We start from the raw sequence: 23,864 nt of genomic DNA, 5'->3' as shown, positions 1-23,864 counted from the left end.
CAGTGATGTGGAGGTTGGTTAGGATGGTGTAGTGTTGTCAGTGATGTGGAGGTTGGATAGGATGGTGTAGTGTTGTCAGTGATGTGGAGGTTGGTTAGGATGGTGTAGTGTTGTCAGTGATGTGGAGGTTGGTTAGGATGGTGTAGTGTTGTCAGTGATGTGGAGGTTGGTTAGGATGGTGTAGTGTTGTCAGTGATGTGGAGGTTGGATAGGATGGTGTAGTGTTGTCAGTGATGTGGAGGTTGGATAGGATGGTGTAGTGTTGTCAGTGATGTGGAGGTTGGATAGGATGGTGTAGTGTTGTCAGTGATGTGGGGGTTGGATAGGATGGTGTAGTGTTGTCAGTGATGTGGAGGTTGGTTAGGATGGTGTAGTGTTGTCAGTGATGTGGAGGTTGGTTAGGATGGTGTAGTGTTGTCATTATGGAGATAGTTGCACAGTATCTGATCAGCTTCCTGCTAGCTTATTTCCCACTAGCAAATCTGGTTGAAATGAACTGAACAAAAGTTTTTTTTTCTCTGTGTATTCAAGTTGCAAGGGACTCTTATCTAGGCAGCCAGTTTTGGCTTTGTCTTCAGAGAGACTTACGTTAAATGAAAGGTGTCTCAGATGGTGCATCCAGGAGACAAACAAGCGTGCTGATTGTTGTGAGGACAGACTTTCATCTCAACCACGCCCACTCATTTCCCTTAATGTCCCACAACTAACTCATAATGAGCTACTGGCATTAGGGGAAATAGGTCGGTCTTTCTCCATCTCTCTTTCTCTCTCTCTCTCTCTCTCTCTCTCTCTCTCTCTCGCTCCTTCTCTTTACTGTCTCAGTTTCTCTCTCTGACCCATTGAGCCAGTAACCCCAAAATTACGCTGATTCTAATACCCGAGCCGACAAGGTGAAAATTCTGCTCATGTGCCCTTGAGCAAGGCACTTAACCCTAATTTGTTCAAGGGGTACCGTTCTATTATGACTGACCCTGTAGAACAACACATTTCACTGCACCTATCTGGTGTATGTGACAATACAACACATTTCACTGCACCTATCTGGTGTATGTGACAATACAACACATTTCACTGCACCTATCTGGTGCACCTATCACGCCCTGCCTCACGCCCTGCCTCACGCCCTGCCTCACGCCCTGCCTCACGCCCTGCCTCACGCCCTGCCTCACGCCCTGCCTCAGGCCCTGCCTCAGGCCCTGCCTCACGCCCTGCCTCACGCCCTGCCTCACGCCCTGCCTCACGCCCTGCGTCGCCCATATCTGTGATGAGTCATCAGGTTGTGTCTACCTGTTGTGGTTCACTATGAGAGAGTTTGTCAGACAAACTATTCCGTTTTTTCAGTTTCAAACCCAGTGTCCAGCACACCAATTCAATGTCTCCCATCTTATAGAATTCTTACCAAGATATTATACCAAGGTCAACACCCCCAATTAAACTGAATGGAGAAAGTAATGGTTGAAGGTTCTCAAAAATTTTGTCGGTTTCAAAGCAAGAACTTAGTATGGGGTTTGCCTCTTAGGCCCCTTTTGTGGCAGCCCTCATTTATCAAAAGTTATTTGTCATATGCGCCGAATACAACAGATGTAGATCTTACGTGATATACATACTTAATACTTACCTTAATGCAGTTCAAGAAATAGAGTTAAGACAATATTGACCAAAAACAAACTAAAGTAAAACATTTAATAAAAAGTAACACAATAAAATATGCTATATACAGGGTGTACCGGTACCGAGTCGATGTGTGGCGGTACAGTTTAGTCAGTCATTTTTACATGTAGGTAGGGGTAAAGTCTGACTTTTTTCCACGGCATGGTTGTTGGGAGAGGGTGTTGTGGGGAGAGGGTGTTGTGGGGAGAGGGTGTTGTGGGGAGAGGGTGTTGTGGGGAGAGGGTGTTGTGGGGAGAGGGTGTTGTAGGGAGAGGGTGTTGTGGGGAGAGGGTGTTGAGGGGAGAGGGTGTTGTGGGGAGAGGGTGTTGTAGGGTTGTGGGGAGAGGGTGTTGTGGGGTTGTGGGGAGAGGGTGTTGTGGGGAGAGGGTGTTGTGGGGTTGTGGGGAGAGGGTGTTGTGGGGAGAGGGTGTTGTGGGGAGAGGGTGTTGTGGGGAGAGGGTGTTGTGGGGGGTGGGGAGAGGATGTTGTGGGGGGTGGGGAGAGGGTGTTGTGGGGGGGGGGGGTGTTGTGGGGGGGGGGGGGGGGGGTGTTGTGGGGGGTAGGGAGAGGGTGTTGTGGGGGGGGGTGTTGTGGGGGGGTAGGGAGAGGGTGTTGTGGGGGGGGTGGGGAGAGGGTGTTGTGGGGGGGGGGGGTGTTGTGGGGGGGTAGGGAGAGGGTGTTGTGGGGGGGAGGGGGTGTTGTGGGGGGGGGGGTGTTGTGGGGGGGTAGGGAGAGGGTGTTGTGGGGGGAGGGGGTGTTGTGGGGGGTGGGGAGAGGATGTTGTGGGGGGGTGGGGAGAGGGTGTTGTGGGGGGTGGGGAGAGGATGTTGTGGGGGGTGGGGAGAGGGTGTTGTGGGGGGTGGGTGTTGTGGTGGGGGGGGTAGGGAGAGGGTGTTGTGGGGGGGCGGGGGGTGGGTGTTGTGGTGGGGGGGGTAGGGAGAGGGTGTTGTGGGGGGGGGGGTAGGGAGAGGGTGTTGGGGGGGGGGGGGGGGGGGGAGTCTTTGTAGAACTGCACATGTGGAAGACCTCTAACAATGGCATCTTTATGTGCTCTGTTTGAAGAGCTTAATTGTTTAAACGGACCTTTGGACTCGACCAACGCTCGTGTCAACGGCGGTGCCTCTGTATACTTGAATAACTCAAAAACTATTATTAATTATTATTAGTCAAGTCACAATTTCCTGCATTGGCCAGGGTCAGTAGATGACTACTTTGAGTGCAGAGTCATTTTGCGTGCAGAGAGATCCTCATAAGGAGTTAGTTTGTTCCAGTGTAAGATCCTGGGACACTTGTAGCATTGGGTGGACATGTTTAATTGCAGCAAGGTTGCAGCTTGACTTTCAGCGTTTCTCCTAAGTTACCACAGTCCATGCTAGCGTTAGTGTTGCTGCTAATTCCCTGAGGCCCACAACTTAAATTCTTCTCCTTTCCTCCTGCTGGGTTTGAACCGATTCAACACAAAGAAGCACAGAGCAAGATTCATTGTGGGGAATTTCCGTTGGAGAGATTTCAACCGTTATTTTCTAGACAAGGGGTCAATAGTATTTTGTTTCAAGGGGGTTTTGGGATCACGTTGTGGCTTTTCAATACATCTCTTTAGTTGAATCACTCAGGTTTATTTAGTTAACCAACTCGACCAGAGCACCTCCAGCATGGCTAACATTCCCTATTTGAAGATACTTCATTAAAAGTGATCATTTGTAACACCTGGTAAAGTAATGCTCTAACTAGTCTCAACAACATTGTTTTAAAATTGTTATGTAGTGTTGAAGTTGGCCTAATTGCATAATAATGGAGATTAGCATATTTTGTTTGTCACAAAAGAGCACCTAAATGTAGTGTTAAGAAATGTTGTCAATGTTCACTGTTTTTTAAGCAGGACCTGTAATCCCTCAGTCTGTCACTTTAAGATGCTATATGAAGGAATCACACTGGAAATCTGACATGGATCTCTAGGACCTTGTCTGTGAGCAACTGCTACCTTTAAAACCCGTTGCCTTGACTCTCCCTTTAAACAGTCTGGGGGAAACATGACTCAATATAACCCCATGATTAACCAAACCACGTTGACCACAGCAACTTTAGCCAGAATGACCTAAGAAGTTGTGGGATTACAGGGGATACAGTTAGCAATTAGCCTGGGTAAAACAGTATCTGCGAAGAGTGATTGGTGTGCTCAACTCACAAAAGTTTGTAGTAGAAAAAGGTATTTGGGTGCTGGGTTCAAAGGGCAAACATTTGAAAAAAGGAAGAACCTGAACTCACTGGAATATTCTTTTGAGTTTTAATGTATTTTTTAAGCAGCGGAGGTCAGAGCAAACGGACGTGTTTCGGCGACAGCCTTCGTCAGAGTTTTTTTTTTTTTACGTATCTGCCCACACACACCGTGGCATAAAAACCGGATCTGCCCACACACACATACACACTGTTGCATAAAACTGGATCTGCCAACACACACATACACACTGTTGCATAAAACTGGATCTGCCAACACACACACATACACACTGTTGCATAAAACTGGATCTGCCAACACACACACATACACACTGTTGCATAAAACTGGATCTGCCAACACACACACACACACACACTGTGGCATAATTGTGATACAAGCTGTGTCTAGTCATCATTGACTGTTTGATCTCATTGTGAAAGTTGTTGAACCCTCAGATTGCATTAGGTGAGTCGTGGATAATGATAGGATGTGTTCAGGGAAGCTGTGTGAGTCAGTGAGCAGAAGTGAGACCTTGCATGTCTACAGACTCAATGGCAGCACAATTCTGATGGCAGCCCAATTTACACAGGTAGACCAATTCTGTTTTTTTTCTCCAATAATTATTGACCAATCAGATCAGCTCTGAAAAAGATGTGATGTGAAAAGATCTGATGTGAGTGGTCAAAAGAACATTTAGTGACCAATTAGTGTAAACGCAGCCAAAGATGAGACATGGAGGAAATGGACGTGAGCAACATGTTGTGAAGTACAGTAAGTAGTGTTAATCATCAGACTGATTTTACTGTACCACTTGGTGACCTGCCCTATACAAGACAGCCATATGTTAGGTATGAGCCTACATCACTTGAAGCAGTATTGGGCCTGAAAATGCACATCAACTATGCATAGTCCATGTATGGGGATGTTGTTGCTGTGTTCACTTATCAGCATCACATGGGACCAGGAAACTCCCATTTACAACCCAGCGTGGAAAATGATCTTATAGCTGCAACCCATCAGAGCAGTCGCTCCACTGTCTGTCAACTCAGCCTCTCTTTTGTTCTCTTCTCTGAGGGCCCAATGTGACCCGAATGCCGCTTTTAAAAATTCACACATACACAACGGCTCTGTTCTTCTCTCTCCTTCAGCAGGAGTCACTAATTAACTCATCCTATATGATTACGGTCTGTGTCTCCGCTCATCGCTGCATGACCCAGTGCCCACATTGTAGTGTCCCCGACATACAAAGATCTTATTATCCACCACAGATGGGAGGCACTAATGGAATTCCTGCAGAATGTTGCAAATGTGTAAGATCTGACTGCAACTGTAATTATTTACCCTGCTGTTGAAAAGGAAGAGGATCCATCATGAAGTCAATGTGACTCAGTGTGGCTAATCTGTCCATGTGCTCTTCAACTTCTTTACGGTGCCCTTGCACTTATCAGCATGTTGCCTTTTTAATGAACCCTGCCTCAAGTGTATTGATGAATGTCACTTTAGCTCGGTACTAGGTTACTCATAACCACAGCTTTTCTAATGTATTCTATGGAAAGTAGATCTGTGCATCTGGAGACGGATTACATCAAGAACAGTGCTATAGCTGTCTCTGATCCCATGCCCAGTTGTAGTCCATGATATCACACAGCAGGTGCTGTAGTCAGGGGTCGCGTATCAGTGGCAGGACACGTAAGCAATAAGGCCCGAGGGACTGTGGTATATGGAGAATATACCACGGCTAAGGGATGTTCTTATGCACGACGCAATGAGGAGTGGCTGGATACAGCCCTTAGCCGTGGTATATTCGCCATATACCACATATCCCCAAGGTGCCTTATTGCTATTATAAACTGGTTACCAATGTAATTAGAGCAGTAAAAATGTAATTGTGTCATACCCGTGGTATACAGTCTGATATACCACGGCTGTCAGCCAATCAGCTTTCAAGGTTCGAACCACACAGTTTATAATAACCTTTATAGCACAGCAGCACAAGCCAAGGGCCCCTCGGGAGCTATCCCAGCCCACCCTTCCTGCACGCTCTCTACTCTGGCTCCACTCCACTAAAGCTAAACAATCCCTCATGTTTCCTATCGAAAAAAGCTATGAAATGCATATTTCTGCTCTGATATAATGCAGTTTGGCAGTGCTGTTTTTGTTTCTGACCACGCCCCTGTTGTAGTTGTCATAGACTTCTACCTGTGAACCAATGGAATTGTAAGTTCGCTCCTTTGATCACTTCTCCAGCTGCTTCTTAAAGGACCAGGACCAAGTGTTTCTTGTTGCATGCTGGATGTGAGCCATGGTCCTGCTCATCCCAATATTATCCCAGGAAGATTTACTGTGGCAGATATGGAGCTAGCCAAGCCTGCGGAACCATACATATGTTGTCGGCCGTAAATGTGTCCGCTCTAACTAGGGATGCTTTTACACAGACCAGGTGGATGTACACACGGTACACCCAAGTAAATCATTTAGAGTTTTTAATGGTTCCCACTCCAGTTTCATGTTTAACGTGGAATTTTGAGCATCGAAGAATACCTGGAATGTTCCACGGTCTGCTGTTAGACCCTAGTTTGCTTCCTTCACCTTGAATAATGTGTTCGATTCATGCGTGGGTTCCAAGATGCACTTCTTCCTCGATAGAGCAGGAAGTGAAGTAGGGATACTGGTGGCTGGTTGGCTGTCTCGTCTGACCTGTACTTTTTGGATGGGTCAGGTTAGCTAGGTCATGGCTAGAAGGGGTACAGCTTTTGTCAAGTTAAAGTTTAAAAAAAAATATATATATATATTTTTCAATTTAGTTAACCCTAACCCTTTTCCTAACCTAATTCTCCTAACCTGCTACGTTAATTCTCCATGGAGCATATCTCATTCACAGCCTATCATCTAGCCTTTCAACATCTCACCCTTACTGGTTTCCACATCATCAACTCCTATCCAGTACTCCAATAGTATTGACCTGGCACTCTAATGCAGTTTCACCTCAATATGCTCAATATGGGGACATGGTGTGTTAACTTTTCCTCTGTCTGACTGTGGACAGTTTGTCTGGTGGGCAAGTCACAAATTGAGCTGTGAGGTCACTGATGCCCGCTGCGACCCAGACGTGTTCGTGTGGCCCAGCAGCAAAGCAGCCAAGTGTCCTGGGTTCTGCCGCCAGTGTAGCGTCCTCCAGTGAAGTGTGAATAAGAGCAGGAAGGTGTGCTCCCGCTGTCTCCAGTGTTACGTCCTCCAGTGAAGTGTGAATAAGAGCAGGAAGGTGTGCTCCCGCGGTCTCCAGTGTTGCGTCCTCCAGTGAAGTGTGAATAAGAGCAGGAAGGTGTGCTCCCGCGGTCTCCAGTGTTGCGTCCTCCAGTGAAGTGTGAATAAGAGCAGGAAGGTGTGCTCCCGCGGTCTCCAGTGTTACGTCCTCCAGTGAAGTGTGAATAAGAGCAGGAAGGTGTGCTCCCGCGGTCTCCGGCCTATTTACTCTGATTCTCTGCCCATCAGGCTGCGGTGGCTCAAACTGTCCTGGCGTTCCTCCGCCTTGCGTTAGCACGCTATCGACCCGTTTTAATAGACCTCGTGTTAGCAAGCACCGAGCTGAAGTGAACGGCGGTCATGATGCTAGGCTAAGGGAGTGGACCGGGCGGCCCGGTTGTTTTCTCCCCATTCCAGATGCACAAAGTGCAGCTCAAAAAGTGATTCGTGGAGGAATTTGTTTACTTGCGGCGGAGGCTACAAATAACTGCAGGGTTTCTGAAGGGTGAATAAGGACTTCCCCTCCAGGCAGCTGTACAACACAAACAGAGCCAGAGGGGAATTACTGGACTCTTATTAAAGCACACCACTAAACATGTTCCAGCAGGCCCACATGCATTACATTACCCAATGGACACTTTTCCCCCATCAGGGCTTCTTGCTGCGGCTCCATCATTTTTGGGCCATTTGTCTGACTTTAAACTGAAGAGCTTTGGAGCATTCTGAGGACATGTTGGTTTCTGTGCTGCTCCCAGCCTGTTTTGTGTGTGTGTGTGTGTGTGTGTGTGTGTGTGTGTGTGTGTGTGTGTGTGGGTGTGTGTGTGTGGGTGGTGTGGTGTGGTGAGGCTCCTGTGTGAGCAAAATTATACATTTCCTGTATAATGCATAAATAAAGATCTATTCCATGTTATTAGACTGAATGAAATATGGCTCTGAGGTGTACTTGATCAAAGAAATGTCTTGAGGTTGGCTCATGGTGGTTGTTATCCCAGATTGGTTGACCCACAAACATGCCCACGCCCACCAGTCTTTTCCAACATGGACATATAACCTTGTGTCACCTGCATGGATTTGTTCTCATCCCCCCCTCTCTTCTCTCTCTGCAGGCATTTGGGAATGCAAAAACTGCCCACAACAACAACTCGAGTCGCTTTGGCAAGTTCATCCAAGTGAATTACCAGGAGAGTGGCACTGTCCGAGGGTGAGAAAGACCCATTCAGATATTACATTTCAAGTCATTGTTGACCTTGTTTTACCTGCAGCTCCTACATCCTAGTTGACTGACTATGTCCCCTGGTTCCTCCTCTATATTCAGGCACCAAGGACGTGGACGTTGATTAATCAAATAAATGAGGAAGACAAATTTCGGTTGAATACATTCAGTTGCGCAACTGACTAGGTGTCCCTGTCTATTCTATGTCCCCTGCTGACACATTTTTAGTCCTACCAGTCTATAGTCTCTCAGTCCTACATCTATACTCATCCTTGTTATAGTTCTACATAGCCTCCATAGTGAATTTGGTGGCAGGTCAGAGTGCATTGTCCAATGCCAATATCTGATCAATTTGGTCCGGGACCCCCCCCAATGTTGTGACTGACGCCAGGTCTGTGCTGTTTGTTCCAGAGCCTATGTGGAGAAGTACCTTCTGGAGAAATCAAGACTGGTCTACCAGGAACACAATGAACGGTAAGCATTCACACTTAATCATCCTACTGCCACACACACAATCATCATCATACACTACTGGACTGTAGTATCATATTACTGCAGAACAAGGACATAGCGTTGTATTCAAATAGAATCAGACATGGATCATTTCCCTAATTGTTTCGTAGACTGAGTACATGTTGTGGTTTAGGAACACTTACACAGTAAACCACATTGGGTAAACAAATACACAATGAATGACTAGTTGGAGAATCATTTATTTTCACCAGTGTTAAAAAAGTGAAGATCTCTGAATTCGCGGTGTCTATAGAGACAATTTGATAAGCTAGAATCCAGAATTGAGCAGCTCTCACAAACTAGTCCAGAAATCCTTCCACTGAGGTTTGTCTCTGCTGAGAGAACTTCAACTCCATGTGAATAACAACTCGATCCCTTTTATATAGAATGATGTGGGAATGATTGCGCCACATGAAATTGAGTGTCTCTAGAACCACACACACACACACACACTCAAAACAGAGGGTGAACTCAATCATGATTGGATCCCACTGCTGCCACCAATGCGTTTAGACGTTGACACTTTTGTCGAGGAATCCAATTGTCCATTCGTGCTAGAAAGTCCTTTTCCTACAGTAGGTGTGAGTTTGTTGGTCACAGCAGGGTCAGTGACAGAAATGTGGTGCCAAATTGGTCCTGACACAAGTGTGGACCTGGACTGGAGCCTCCTGCAGTTCATGTTCCAATACTGTTTTATTATTTACCTTTATTTAACTAGTCAAGTCAGTTCAGAACAAATTCTTATTTACAATGACGGCCTACCCCAGCCCAACCCAAACCCGGATGACGTTGGGCCAATTGTGCGCCCCCCCCTTGGGACTCCCAATCATGGCTGGATGTGATACAGCCTGGAATCAAACCAGGAACTGTAGTGACACCTCTTGCACTAAGATGCAGTGCCTAAGACCGCTGTGTCACTCGGGAGCAAAGTAGCTGTCTCACAATTCACCATATCCTGAAAACTCTTAACAAATATGGACTTTTCCACTGTAATGCTGTGGTCCTACACAGTTTATGATTGTGTCCTAAAGGAAGTTAACGCCAAGTATCAAGTACAGTTTGACATCAACAAGTGTTCAACAGAATCAGTTTAGATGGTGTATTACTCAGCCAAGCTCAGGCTGTGTGAAGTATTTCTCAGCAGCCCTAAGTGGGGTTGACACTAATGTGCTGTGCAGAATGGATGGTGTTGCGAAGGTTAGCCTCACTCCACTCTGGGGAGGGGGGAGGGGGGGCTAAAATGGGCCCCCTGTGGGTCGGGGGGGGGGGGCTCTTATTGAGATAGATTTCTGACTCCAGGCTCCCACTACAGCACGGTTCTGCCCTCTGACCGCTACGCTTCACACTCAGTCTTGTACAGTTAACCTTGTGGGGACACACAATTCAGCCCCATTCAAAATCCTATTTTCCTTAACACTTAACCCTAACCCTAGCTCCGAACACTAATTCTAACCTTAACCCTAACCCTAGCTCCGAACACTAATTCTAACCTTAACCCTAAACCCCCTAGAAATAGCATTTGACCTAGCAAAATGTCCCCAAATTTTTGTTTGTTTACTATTCTTGCAGGGACTTGTGGTCCCCACAAGAATAGTTAAACACGTCCATACACACACACACTCACACTCAATGAGACAACTTTGTTCCTATTGGACAATCCCATGTTTGTTTGTTAGTAAAAAACAATGTAAAGTGGTGTTAATGTTTCCTGACCTGCTTGTCTTTCAGGAACTACCATGTGTTTTACTACCTGCTGGCAGGAGCAAGTGAGGAGGAGAGGAGCACCTTTCACCTCAAAAAGCCTGAAGAATATCATTACCTCAACCAGGTGAGAGATCCAGTAGGACTTCAACACTGTAGCCAAGTGTAGCCCCTTCTCACGCACTGCTGATTGGACGAGATGTATCTGACTGAGTCTGTCTGTCTGTCTGTGCATGACACATGGTTGTCTCTGGGGTTTGTCTCTGTGTCTGTACCAAAAGGTTTGTGTATATTGTCTTTCTGACTGACTAGTTGTTTCTGGGTTTTGTGTGTGTGTGTCGTCTGTGTGAATCACGCCTGTTCCCAGAGGCCCACAGTGGATGTCGACCAGACCTATTTCTCTCCCTCTTACTCTCTCTCTCCGCAAACAGGAAGCAGAGGAAACATTACATTGTTGGTGCCTTTCAGCAGCTCCTATAGTCTCTCTCACACACAGAGGCTTTAACAGAGCCTCATCCCTCAGCCCACCAGAGAGAGAGACAAGGCACTGGGCCCTCTCATTACCATGACACTGCCTTGTGGCTCAGTTAATCTGCTGGCTTTTGGCGCGTGGATGTTTGTTGGTCTGTGGAGTCTATGTACATGTGGGTTTGCATATCTACATGTGGATGTCTTTTTGTGTGTGTGTGGGGGGGGGGGGGACCTGCAGCACGACAAGGTCACTCTCCGTGTCTGTCACACACCTCCCTATGACTGTCAATATGCTCTCACAACACTCTGCCATCTCTGTTATCCCCACTCCTCTAATCCCAAGGGGATCCAACCCAGTCTAACCAATCACAAAAGAACACACACACTTATAAACATGAAGAAGGAAAAGCTGACTGGCTGTCTACCCCTCTGTCATGCCAAGCTGACAAACCCATGACAAGCTGATACATATGCAGATTATATATATATATATATATATATATATATATATATATATATATATATATATATATATATATATATATATATATATATATATATATATATATATATATACACACACACACATTACAAGCTGATATACAAACCCATTACAAGCGGGGTGCAAAGTGTGTAATGTTGATGTTGTTCAAAACTTGTTGCACCTCTGCCAGCTCCAGAGATGTTCATATCATAACATAGAGATCCAGCCCCCCCCCCCCCCCACTCTGACAACCTGACGCCCATTCTGAGAAGGGTGTGAATTCCTTCCATTTCTCTGGTGTGTGGTCACTCTCTTTTTCTCTCCCTCGCTCTTTTCCAAAGTGTATATTGTAACCCAGTCACTCAGAACAGCTTACAGTATTTCACAACTTCACATTCTAAGGGGTTCAGACAGTCTGTTTATAGGCCAAATAAGCCATTTTCAAACTGAGCCATTTCTTCTCATAGCTATAGCATCTCTCTCCATATGTTTTGCCCTTATTCGTCATAATGCAGTCACCACACATTAGAATAATCCTATGGCTAATGTCAGTGGTTCTATTAGCTTAGCATACTGTATGTATGGTGTCAGAATGAAAACATATTTCATCCCCATCGGTTTCTCACCATGTGTTCTATGTCCCGTGCTTCTGTCTGTGTGTTTGTGTGCATTGAGAGAGTGTGTGTTTGTGTGCATTGAGAGTGTGTGTGTGGGCATTGAGTGTGTGTTTGTGTGTATTGAGAGTGTGTGTGTGTGTGTGTGTGTGTGTGTGTGTGTGTAGGATGGGCCCCAACTCGACGTCTAAATATGACTCCATTCCCTCTACTAACTGCATGTCCCTTCCAGTCCCATGTGTAGAGTGTGTGTGTATGGAATGCTGCGCTGCCTAACCCTAACCCCATCTACTCTACCTTTTTAACCCTCTCCAGATGACAAAGAAAGTCCTGAGACTGCACTGGGAGAATTACTATGAGAGCGAAGCGGTCAGTATACATCTCTCTGGGCGAGACTGTGTTGAGTGTTCACCAATCACCTGTAGGAGTTTTGATTATCAAAACTAATAATCACTGGCTTCTCCCTCACAACTACATTGTCCTCACAAGTGCGAGTGGCCCTGTCACATTCTGTGCAGTACCACACGCCTTTCTCCTTGCTTTTCCCTTTTGTTGTTGTTCTTCCTGGTTTGGGGTGTGTCCACTTCCTCAGTTGTGTGTTGCCTGTCCCAGTCTCTGTTCCTTCGATCTCTGTTCTGATCTTCTGGTTGGCTTATTTGGTCGTTGACTAGATGGAAACATCGTCTTGTTTGGCTTATTTGGTCGTTGACTTGATTGATTAGATGGAAACATATTCTGATTGGCTTATTTGGTTGTTGACTAGATTGATTAGATGGAAACATCGTCTAGTTTGGCTTATTTGGTCGTTGACTAGATGGAAACATCGTCTTGTTTGGATTATTTGGTCGTTGACTTGATTGATTAGATGGAAACATATTCTGATTGGCTTATTTGGTCGTTGACTAGATTGATTGAATAGATGGAAAGATCTTGTGGTTGGCTTATTTGGTCATTGACCAGATGGAAGGATAGTATGTAAACCAGGGGCCTCCAACCTCAGTCCTGGAGAGATATGCAGGCTTTCGTTCTAGACCAGCTCTAACACACCTGACTCAGCAAGACGGAAGACCATGATTAGTTCATGATTTAAAACAGGTGTCTTAGTGCTGGGCTGGACAGTCAGTATCTCCTGTACCAGGAGTTAGAAACCCCTTATCATTGCCTACTGTACTCACTAGAGGTCGAAAGATTAATTAAGGCCGATTTTAAGTTTTCATAACAATCGGAAATCTGTATTTTATTTTTTAATTTTATACCTTTATTTAACTAGGCAAGTCAGTTAAGAACACATTCTTATTTTCAATGATGGCCTAGGAACGGTGGGTTAATGTTCACCATGTCAGCTAGGGGGATCCAATCTTGCAACCTTACAGTTAACTAGTCCAACGCAATAACGACCTGCCTCTCTCTCGTTGCACTCCACAAGGAGACTGCCTGTTACGCGAATGCAGTAAGCCAAGGTAAGTTGCTAGCTAGCATTAAACGTATCTTGTAAAAAACAATCAATCTTAATCACAAGTTAACTAGACATGGTTGATGATATTACTAGATATTATCTAGCGTGTCCTGCGTTGCATATAATCTGACTGAGCATACAAGCATCTAAGTATCTGACTGAGCGGTGGTATGCAGAAGCAGGCGCGTAAACATTAATTCAAACCGCACTTTCGGGCATTTTGCAGCTCTTCGTTGTGCGCCAAGCATTGTTCTGTTTATGACTTCAAGCCTATCAACTCCCGAGATGAGGCTGGTGTAACCGAAGGGAAATGACTAGGTAGTTAGCACGCGCTAATAGCGTTTCAAACGTCACTCGCTCTGAGCCTTGGGGTGGTTGTTCCCCTTGCCCTGCATGGGTAACGCTGCTTCGATGGTGGCTGTTGCTGGTTCGAGCCCAGGGAGGAGCGAGGAGAGGGACGGAAGCTATACTGTTACACGGACAATACTAAAGTGCCTATAAGAACATCCAATAGTCAAAGGTTAATGAAATACAAATGGTATAGAGGGAAATAGTCCTATAATAACTACAACCTAAAACTTCTTACCTGGGAATATTGAAGACTCATGTTAAAAGGAACCACCAGCTTTCATATGTTCTGAGCAAGGAACTGAAACGTTAGCTTTCTAACATAGCACATATTGCACTTTTACTTTCTTCTCCAACACTTGGTTTTTGCATTATTTAAACCAAATTGAACATGTTTCATTATTTATTTGAGGCTAAATTAATTTTATTAAGTTTAAAATAAGTGTTCATTCAGTATTGTTGTAATTGTCATTATTACAAATAAATGTAAAAAATATATTTAAAAAACAATTGTCCGATTAATCGGTATCGGCTTTTTTGGTCCTCCAATAATCGGTATCAGCGTTGAAAAATCATATTCGGTCGACCTCTAGTACCCACCTTAGCGAGGACGCTACTAGTACAGTATGCCTACCCCACCACACACACACCAGTACCCTGGGTCACCACTCACTCAGCCATGAACCAGTGTTAATATTAATACAGGGAACCTGGAGTATCCTGGTCAGAATCTGCCAACAAACACTTTGGGCAGATTGAATGAGAGCATGGCGATAAGCAGCCGTCCAAACATTCCCCTGTTTGCCCCGGTACTTGTTGACATAGCCTCACAGTAGCTGACCCGTGCCCCCCCCCCCCCTCCAGTGTGTTTGTGTGTGTCACAGGCGGCCTGTGGCACCTTAATTAGGGAGGACGGACTCATGGTAATGGCTGGAATGGAGTAAATGGAATGTTATCGAACACATCAACCACCTGGTTTCCATTTATTCCAGACATTGAGCCTGTACTCCCCTCAGCAGCCTCCTATTCTGTGTGTGTGTGTGTGTCGTGCATCCAGGCAGCAAGCTCACATGGACAGTCGATTGTTCAGAGCTTTCCTGCTCTTGACCACCATAGGATTGATGACTTGTGAACTTTTGACCCTAATCAGAAGGCAGTGGAACATGGAGGGGAGCTCTATTCAAATGATCGTGTCCATCTGTGTGGCCTGCTACCTGGGCACAGACGGTCACTGACTCTCAACCAGACACACACACACTGAGACTCTCAACCACAAGGGAGGATCAAGGTCACCTTCTGTGGGGCTATGTCAACAAGTTTCCATTTTGAGCCAACAAGCCTCTCATGTTAGCATAAATGGATAAATAGTCATCCTGAGCAGGCGATGACCAATACAGCCTGGCTACAGGTGTCTGGGTTGGGGTGTGCTGATACAGCCTGGCTACAGGTGTCTGGGTTGGGGTGTGCTGATACAGCCTGGCTACAGATGTCTGAGTTGGTGTGTGCTGATTGATGTAGTGATGGTTGTCTGTGAATGGCATGCTCACCATATGCATATTCAATAGCCTTGAATCAGTGTAGTGCTTCATCAATCATCTCATCGATCACAGTACATGCCAAGACATTTTCCCCAATGTCTCCAGGTATGTGTTTGTGGTTTTGTGTTGATGTGCTGCACATCTGCAACAAGGGGACAGGCAAGGCTACTACTTTGTTCCAGGAAAATGGCTCTGGAAATGTTGAACACGGAATTATTATCTACTGTCTTGTCATTAAAGAAAGGGAAGTCAAATCATGTACAAGATACCACTGAAAGAATTGGCACTCTTGCAGTATTGGAATATTACGGCTCTATATACATAGTAGTACATTATGATCATTGTCTAATGATAGTTCTATTGTATTAGCACTGTAATATACTGTGTATCAAAGACGCTGTCGTTCGTTGTTTTTCTACCCTTCGCTGACATTGTGGAATTCTAGAGGAGTGTGAGCTATGCAATGCATGAAGTGTCTGTAAAACAGACTTGCCAATCTGGAAATATACCTTTCATTTCCCCCTGTAGTGTGTGTGTGTGTGTGTGTGTGTGTGTGTGTGTGTGTGTGTGTGTGTGTGTGTGTGAGCAACAGCTGTGTGGTGTGTTTGTATTCCTCTGGAGAGGTTGCCATTTCCTTACCAGCTGATCTCTATCCACACATTCTGCCCTCCTGGTGTTGTAAGCAGTCATACCATCTGATTCACACTCTCATCCACCAAGGGTCACCTCAAAGCCAAAGTTATTCAGATGTTTTCACCCCTCAACGTACTCTAACTGTATGTTCCATCATGAGTCCAAAAAGACCATCTGTTGTGTACAGTAGATCCCACTATAACTCAAGCCCTGATGACAGGGAAGGATCGGCACCATCTCATGTAATCATTTCAGTTGCTGCTTATCTTTCTCATTTCACTATGACCTTAAAGCAGGGGTGGTCAACTCCAGTCCTCCAGGGCCTGATTGGTGTCGCTCTTTTCTCCATCCCTAACAAACACAGCTGGTCAATCAAATCTCATTCTAAACTGAAGATCGTGATTAGGTGATTATTGGAGTCAGGTGTGTTAGCTGGGACTGGGGCAAAACTGTGCAGCCAATCAGGCCCCCGAGGACTGGAACTGCCTACCCCTGCCTTAAAGGGATATTTGGGGATTTTGGCAATGAGGCTCTTTATCTATACTGAACTAAATATAAACGCAACATGCAACAATTTCAAAGATTTGACTGAGTTACAGTTAATATAAGGAAATCGGTCAATTTAAATAATTTCATTAGGCCCTAATCTATGGATTTCACATGACTGGGAATACAGATATGCATCTGTTGGTCACAGATGCCTTAAAGTTAGTGGCGTGGACCAGAAAACCAGTCACTATCTGGTGTGACCACCATTTGCCTCATGCAGCGTGACACAACTCCTTCACATAGAGTTGATCAGGCTTTTGGTTGAGGCCTGTGGAATGTTGTCCCAATCCTATTCAATGGCCGTGTGAAGTTGCTGGATATTGGCGGGACTTGGAACACGCTGTTGTACACACGACAATGGGCCTCAGGATCTCGTCAAGGTATCTGTCTTTTCAAATTGCAATCGAAAATATGCAATTGTGTTTGTTGTCCGTAGCTCATGCCTGCCCATACCATAACCCCACCGCCAAAATGGGGCACTCTGTTCACAGCGTTGGCGTCAGCAAAACACTTACACGTGGTCTGTGGTTGTGGGGCTGATTGGCCATACAAATTCTCTAAAACAACGTTTGAGGCGGCTTATGGTAGAGAAATTAACGTTAAAGTCTCTGGTAACCGCTCTGGTGGGACTTTCCTGCAGTCAGCATGCAAATTGCATGCTTGTGGATACCATTTACATTTTTTTTGCTAGCATGCTAGCGGAACTTGTTGCTAGCATTGCACTATCGCTAGATTGTCATTACTGTCCTTTGCATGTAATCATGGAGTTGGTTGCCCTATTTGATGTAACTCTGGGACTGAAGCCAGGTGAATTAAACCTGTTAAAGAGAACATGCTGCCTGCAGTGCTACACACCACAGGTGTGTGTGTGTGTGTGTGTGCCTCATTAGAAGCCTCTTGGGTATCCAGGTACAATGAGGTATACAAAACGCTCCTCTTCCATATTGTTTTCTCTCCACAGCCTTTCCCCTGCAGAGCCTGTAAAGGCACTTTCCCCTGCAGAGCCTGTAAAGGCACTTTCCCCTGCAGACCCTGTAAAGGCACTTTCCCCTGCAGACCCTGTAAAGGCACTTTCCCCTGCAGACCCTGTAAAGGCACTTTCCCCTGCAGACCCTGTAAAGGCACTTTCCCCTGCAGACCCTGTAAAGGCACCTTCCCCTGCAGACCCTGTAAAGGCACTTTCCCCTGCAGACCCTGTAAAGGCACTTTCCCCTGCAGACCCTGTAAAGGCACTTTCCCCTGCAGACCCTGTAAAGGCACTTTCCCCTGCAGACCCTGTAAAGGCACTTTCCCCTGCAGGCCCTGTAAAGGCACTTTCCCCTGCAGACCCTGTAAAGGGACTTTCCCCTGCAGACCCTGTAAATGCGGTCATAAATTGCTACTCCTCTTATTGCCTTTGCCAGCATGCCAAATTTCCCCGGAAAGTTTAGCAGAAAAAGCCAGCTGAATTTTCCACTGCATGAGCAGAACATGCATATGCTGTCGTTCACCAGCCCCTTAAAATCTGACCAGAAATGCATCTCTGTCTCCAGGTTCGTGAGACCGAACTTCCTTATGACATGCTCTTATAAGTCACTCAGCTTGTCTCTGTGTCATGCTACTGATATGTCTTAGGAGAAGTCTGTCACTAAAAGTCATCTTCACTTCTTGGGTGGACATTTTCTCTTATGTTAGGGTACAGTATGTAGTGTTGGTGATGGCACAGTACTGGCTAGTACAGCACCTACTGTATCCGCTCTGCTGAGCACACTGGGCTGACTTACTGTTGGCAGTCGCACTATTTGTGCTACAGTTGCAGTGTTGTTTGAGCCAAAATGGCTACCATGTGGTAGGCCATTATGTGGTAAAGCCAAAATGGGTGCCATATGGACACTGATAACACCTGGTCTCCTGTCATTGGCCCATGCAGGACTGCTTCACAGTGGAAGGGGAGGACCTGAAGCATGACTTTGAGAGACTGCAGCTGGCCATGGAGATGGTGGGATTCCTGCCTGCCACGCGCAAACAGTGAGTATACACACACACACACACACACACTAAATCTCACTGCTCGTACGCACACTGACACATACACTGAAATTACAAACACAGGCAAAGGAATCATAGTCACAGGTAAATTACCAGGATACGCTGTCCAAAAGCTCGAGCCAGGTTTCTGTAACGAGCCAGGTTTCTGTTTTGTAACGAGCCAGGTTTCTGTTTTGTAACGAGCCAGGTTTCTGTTTTGTAACGAGCCAGGTTTCTGTTTTGTAACGAGCCAGGTTTCTGTTTTGTAACGAGCCAGGTTTCTGTTTTGTAACGAGCCAGGTTTCTGTGTTGAAACGAGCCAGGTTTCTGTGTTGAAACGAGCCAGGTTTCTGTGTTGAAACGAGCCAGGTTTCTGTGTTGAAACGAGCCAGGTTTCTGTGTTGAAACGAGACCGGTTTCTGTGGTGACACAAGCCTTGTTTCTGTCCCACAGGATATTTTCTCTGTTGTCGGCCATTCTTCACCTGGGGAACATCCGCTACAAGAAGAAGACCTACCGAGATGACTCCATTGACATCTGCAATCCAGAAGTCCTACCTACGGTCTCAGAACTGTTAGAGGTAAGCCTGTTACTGTCTCAGAACTGTTAGAGGTAAGTGTGTTACTGTTGAAATGATTCCTTATTATGTTTACATTTGACATGTTAGTTATTTAGCAGATGCTCTTATCCAGATCCACTTACAGTTAACTTCTCTGGGATATGTGGGACGGTAGCGTCCCACCTCGCCAACAGCCAGTGAAATTACAGGGCGCCAAATTCAAAACAACAGAAATCTCATAATAAAAATTCCTCAAACATACAAATATTATACACCATTTTAAAGATAAACTTCTCGTTAATCGAGCCACAGTGTCTGATTTCAAAAAGGCTTTACGGCGAAAGCACACCGTGCGATTATGTTAGGTCAGAGCCTAGCCACAGAAAAACATACAGCCATTTTCCAAAGAAGGAGAGGTGTCACTAAAGACAGAAATAGCGTTAAAAGTAATCACTAACCTTTGATCTTCACCAGATGGCACTCCCAGGACTCCATGTTAGACAATAAATATGTGTTTTGTTCGATAAAGATCATCTTTATGTCCAAAAACCTCATTTGAAATTGGTGCGTTATGTTCAGAAATGCATTGTCTCAGACAAACATCCAGTGAAAGTGCAGAGAGCCACATCAAATTACAGAAATACTCATCAAACATTAATGAAAGATACAAGTGTTAAACACACAATTAACAATAAACTTCTTCTTAATGCAACCGCTGTGTCAGATTTCAAAAAAGTTTTACGGTAAAAGCACAACATGCAATTATGTTAGGTCAGCGCCTAGCCACAGAAAAACATACAGCCATTTTCCAACCAAGGAGAGGTGTCACAACTCAGAAATAGCATTATAAATATTCACTTACCTTTGATGATCTTCATCGCAATGCACTCCCAGGAATCCCAGTTCCACAATAAATGTTTGTTTTGTTCGATAAAGTCCATCATTTATGTCCTAATACCTCCTTTTTGTTTGCGCGTTTAGTTCACAAATCCAAATTCACAAGGCGCAGGCACTTAGTTCAGACGAAAAGTCAAAACAGTTCCATTACAGTTCGTAGAACCATGTCAAACGATGTATATAATCAATCTTTGGGATGTTTTTATCATAAATCTTCAATTATATTCCAACCAGACAATTCCTTTGTCCTTAGAAATGAAAAGGAACGTAGCTCGCTCTCACGATTGTGCGCGTGACTAAACTAATGGCTTTCTGCCAGACCCCTGGTTCAAACAGCTCTTATTTGCTCCCCCTTCATAGTAGAAGCCTGAAACAAGGTTCTAAAGACTGTTGACATCTTGTGGAAGCCTTAGGAAGTGCAATATGGCTCCATAAACACTGTATATTGGATAGGCAATCAATTGAAAAACTACAAACCTCAGATTTCCCACTTCCTGGTTGGATTTTTTCTCAGGTTCTTGCCTGCCATATGACTTCTGTTATACTCAGACATTATTCAAACAGTTTTAGAAACTTCAGAGTGTTTTCTATCCAAATCTACTAAGTATATGCATATTCTAGCTTTTGGCCCTGAGTAGCAGGTAGTTTACTCTGGGCACCTTATTCATCCAAGCTACTCAATACTGTCCCCCAGTCCCAAAGAAGTTAATGCATTCATGTTAAGATGGCTAGGTGAGACAACCACGTATCACAGCCATAGTCCATTTCTTCTCAATAAAGGAGCTATCAACCAAGTCGGTGCTAGTAAGAAAATACACGTGTGAGTTAAAGTTCAAGAAAGGCAAGGCTTTATATAATTGTATTTTTAATTTTCTTGTTTTATAATGGATACAACAGATGTTGATTGAATGAGTCCTACGTAGTGTGGAAATCTATTCTTCAAATGTGTTCCCATCCACACAAGCACTTTGTTTCTCAGAGTCGGGATGTTTTCAGATGCTTTTGCAGTGACATACTGTACTGTGCGCAAGGCTTTTCAGTACCAAGCCACTCGGTGGAAAATGCAATTCCTCGGTCAGGAATTTGGTTTGCATGCAGCGTATAATTACATCATTTCTAATTCTGTCATCCGTCTACAAATATTCTGTAGGCACAACACTATTTCTCTCTCTCTGCCTCAGTTTATGAATGATCGTTTTTCCAGTGAACATGTGCTGTGAAGGGACAGAAGTCAGGACTTATAAGGGCAGATGTATTTTCAGAATACTGATCCAACCATCGTTGAGGTTTGCAGGAAAGCAACAGGAGCAGCTAGTGGCTAAGGAACATTGCTTGTGCTCATGTGAAAGAACATATGTTCCCCAAATGGGTTGGGTCAGAGTCAGTCAAGCATTTTACAGATAAATGGAAATTCATTTTAAAATAATGTTAAAATAATAGATAAATGAGATGTGTAATGATTTATACAGCTCACTTGTGATTTAAAATATGAGATGGTTTGTAATCAGTATTTAAGTACCTTCAGATAAAGTGTTGCTGTGATTCCTCCACTAGGGTTGCACAATTCCTGGAACGTTCGGTGAATTCCCTGGCTTTCCCGATATCCCGTTTTGTAAGATTCCCAGGAACGAGGAGGAAATAAAGCAGGAAATCTGGACTCCTACAACCAGGTTTTCTGTTAAACCAGGGAGTTTATTGGACGTGCCAGGAATTTTGCAACCCGAGTTGGGACATAGTCTACATCCAAGAGAAGTGCACTGTGCTGGGACACAGCCTACACTCTGCCTCTTCTCCCCTCTAGTTCCAGGATGTTAATTGGATAGTGCAGGCCGCTGGCCCTCTTCAATACCTAGGAATAAGTCTTTCTCGTGAGCGTGAGTGCCCGTCCCACTAAACATAGCAGGGACATATCCACCCTCATTACCTAAACATTTGGCTGAATGAAAGCTGTTGTAGGGGCTTGGTGTGTGTACAGAAGAAGAATGGGCTTTGTGTTTCTGAAACAGAAATTGCTTTCAACTGTGAAATGAATTGTGGTCTCTTTTCTGTACAGGTCAAGGAGGAGATGCTATTTGAAGCCCTGACGACGAGGAAGACCATGACAGTGGGAGAGAGGTTGATCGTGCCCTACAAACTGGCTGAGGTGAGACCAAGTCAACAGCACAAACCTGAAACTCATCCCAAACATTCTCAACCCTTAGTACAACGAAGAGGCACAGTCAAATACTCCACCTTACCTCAAGATGTTCCATTCCTCAACCCAATCCCAAAGTATTCTTGAAAATTTGATCATCAAGACATATTGCATTATTCTGCATTGGTAAATGCTAAGGAATAGTAGGCACCCTGCCTATCTAAATAACGATATAGGGGAAACACTGGGTCCCAGTCCCAGTGCAGGCTGTGAAGGAGCTGGAGTCAGAGCTGGTCTGTTTGTCAGTCGTCTGTCTGTCTGGTTGGGTCTGTCAGTCGGTCTGTCTGTCTGGTTGGGTGTGGATAGTTGAGGGATCAGATTGATGTCTACAGTGGGGTAGGCCATGGCGGATGTCAGGGCCGTTAAAAGGGGTCTGCTCTGCAGGGCCAGTGGAACTCACAGCTACACACATACACACATACATACATACATACATACATACATACATACATACATACATACATACATACATACACACATACACACATACACACATACATACATACACACATACACACATACACACATACACACATACACACATACATACATACATACATACATACATACATACATACATACGCACATGCACTCATACACCACATCTATCATTTTGACCTTGGAAACACTGAGTGGGAAGTGGCTGTGTGTAGAGCTGTTAGTTCCACTGGCCTTACCGAGCAGACCCCCTTTAATGGGAGTGTGCTTGTAACCATGCAAACACCTAGATATGGTTTTAAATTCACTAAAAAAGTATCCTTGAAATGTGCATCCGCATTGCAAGTCAGCCTTACACCAAGCTACTGAAAAAAGTCCCTTTTGAGAAAGACTGCCACAGCTCTCAATCCAATGGCACAAGTTCCTTTTCCTCAACACTAGTCCACAAAGGCTGCAGCATCAGAGAGCTGCTTAGTTTGTTTACAGAAACCAGAGAGGGATTCTCTGAAAACAAACACACTACGGCCATGTAATGCAGACAAGAGCTCAACTGAAAGACTGACCAACAAGCTCACAAAGTGGAAATCAAAGGCCTATTCTTTTAAGTGTAATTCTAAAGTATAATTATTATTTTTAGTATAATTGCATATTATTTTTTGTTATTTACACCTACAGTATGTCCACATGTTGGATGGGTATTTTATCTAAATCTTTTCCACAAAGTGGATCCTTTTCTACCTCCCCAACTAGCATGTGGCTATGCCATATCACAGCATACAACAAACTTCCTCACTACACAAAACTTTAATAATCCACAAGACCGCTACTTTATCAACCATATAATGCAAAACACAGCTACGCCCTCGTTCCAGCTGTTTAGGAGCCATTTTATATGAACAAACAGTGCTGATTGTTCTGGCAGCTCTTTGGGTGGTCCTTTCTGTAAACATTGTTGTAACAGTTGCAACAGTGAACTTTTACTCATTCGCCCTGTAGTCTCAACTGGTATTTTACTACTTGAAAACTCAAGTACCATGGATTTGTTTTCTCTCTAATTGTGACTCACCACCTGGATTCAGTCTTATGGAGGAACATTTGAAATTGTGTTTTTTACAGAGCTACAAAGTGGTATATCATA

The 23,864-nt window shown here is 44.8% G+C and overlaps 1 protein-coding gene across 11 annotated transcripts in view; it reads left to right on the top strand.

Moving 5' to 3' along the window:
- Positions 1-23,864, top strand: part of myo9aa (myosin IXAa) — a 189,905-nt gene that overhangs the window by 83,378 nt on the left and 82,663 nt on the right. For 10 of the 11 annotated variants that reach the window (XM_031812864.1, XM_031812856.1, XM_031812866.1 and 7 more), the window contains exons 3-9: positions 8,218-8,312; positions 8,736-8,798; positions 10,566-10,665; positions 12,423-12,476; positions 18,541-18,638; positions 19,092-19,218; positions 22,148-22,237. In XM_031812864.1, the coding sequence (XP_031668724.1) occupies positions 8,218-8,312; positions 8,736-8,798; positions 10,566-10,665; positions 12,423-12,476; positions 18,541-18,638; positions 19,092-19,218; positions 22,148-22,237 (627 nt within the window). The remainder of the gene's footprint in view (positions 1-8,217; positions 8,313-8,735; positions 8,799-10,565; positions 10,666-12,422; positions 12,477-18,540; positions 18,639-19,091; positions 19,219-22,147; positions 22,238-23,864) is intronic. The other variant, XM_031812861.1, reaches the window with a different exon arrangement.

Source organism: Oncorhynchus kisutch, unplaced genomic scaffold (genome assembly GCF_002021735.2).
Source record: "Oncorhynchus kisutch isolate 150728-3 unplaced genomic scaffold, Okis_V2 Okis03b-Okis08b_hom, whole genome shotgun sequence".
NCBI classification, from domain to species: Eukaryota; Metazoa; Chordata; class Actinopteri; order Salmoniformes; family Salmonidae; genus Oncorhynchus; species Oncorhynchus kisutch.
This window is presented reverse-complemented; position numbering and strand designations above follow the sequence as displayed.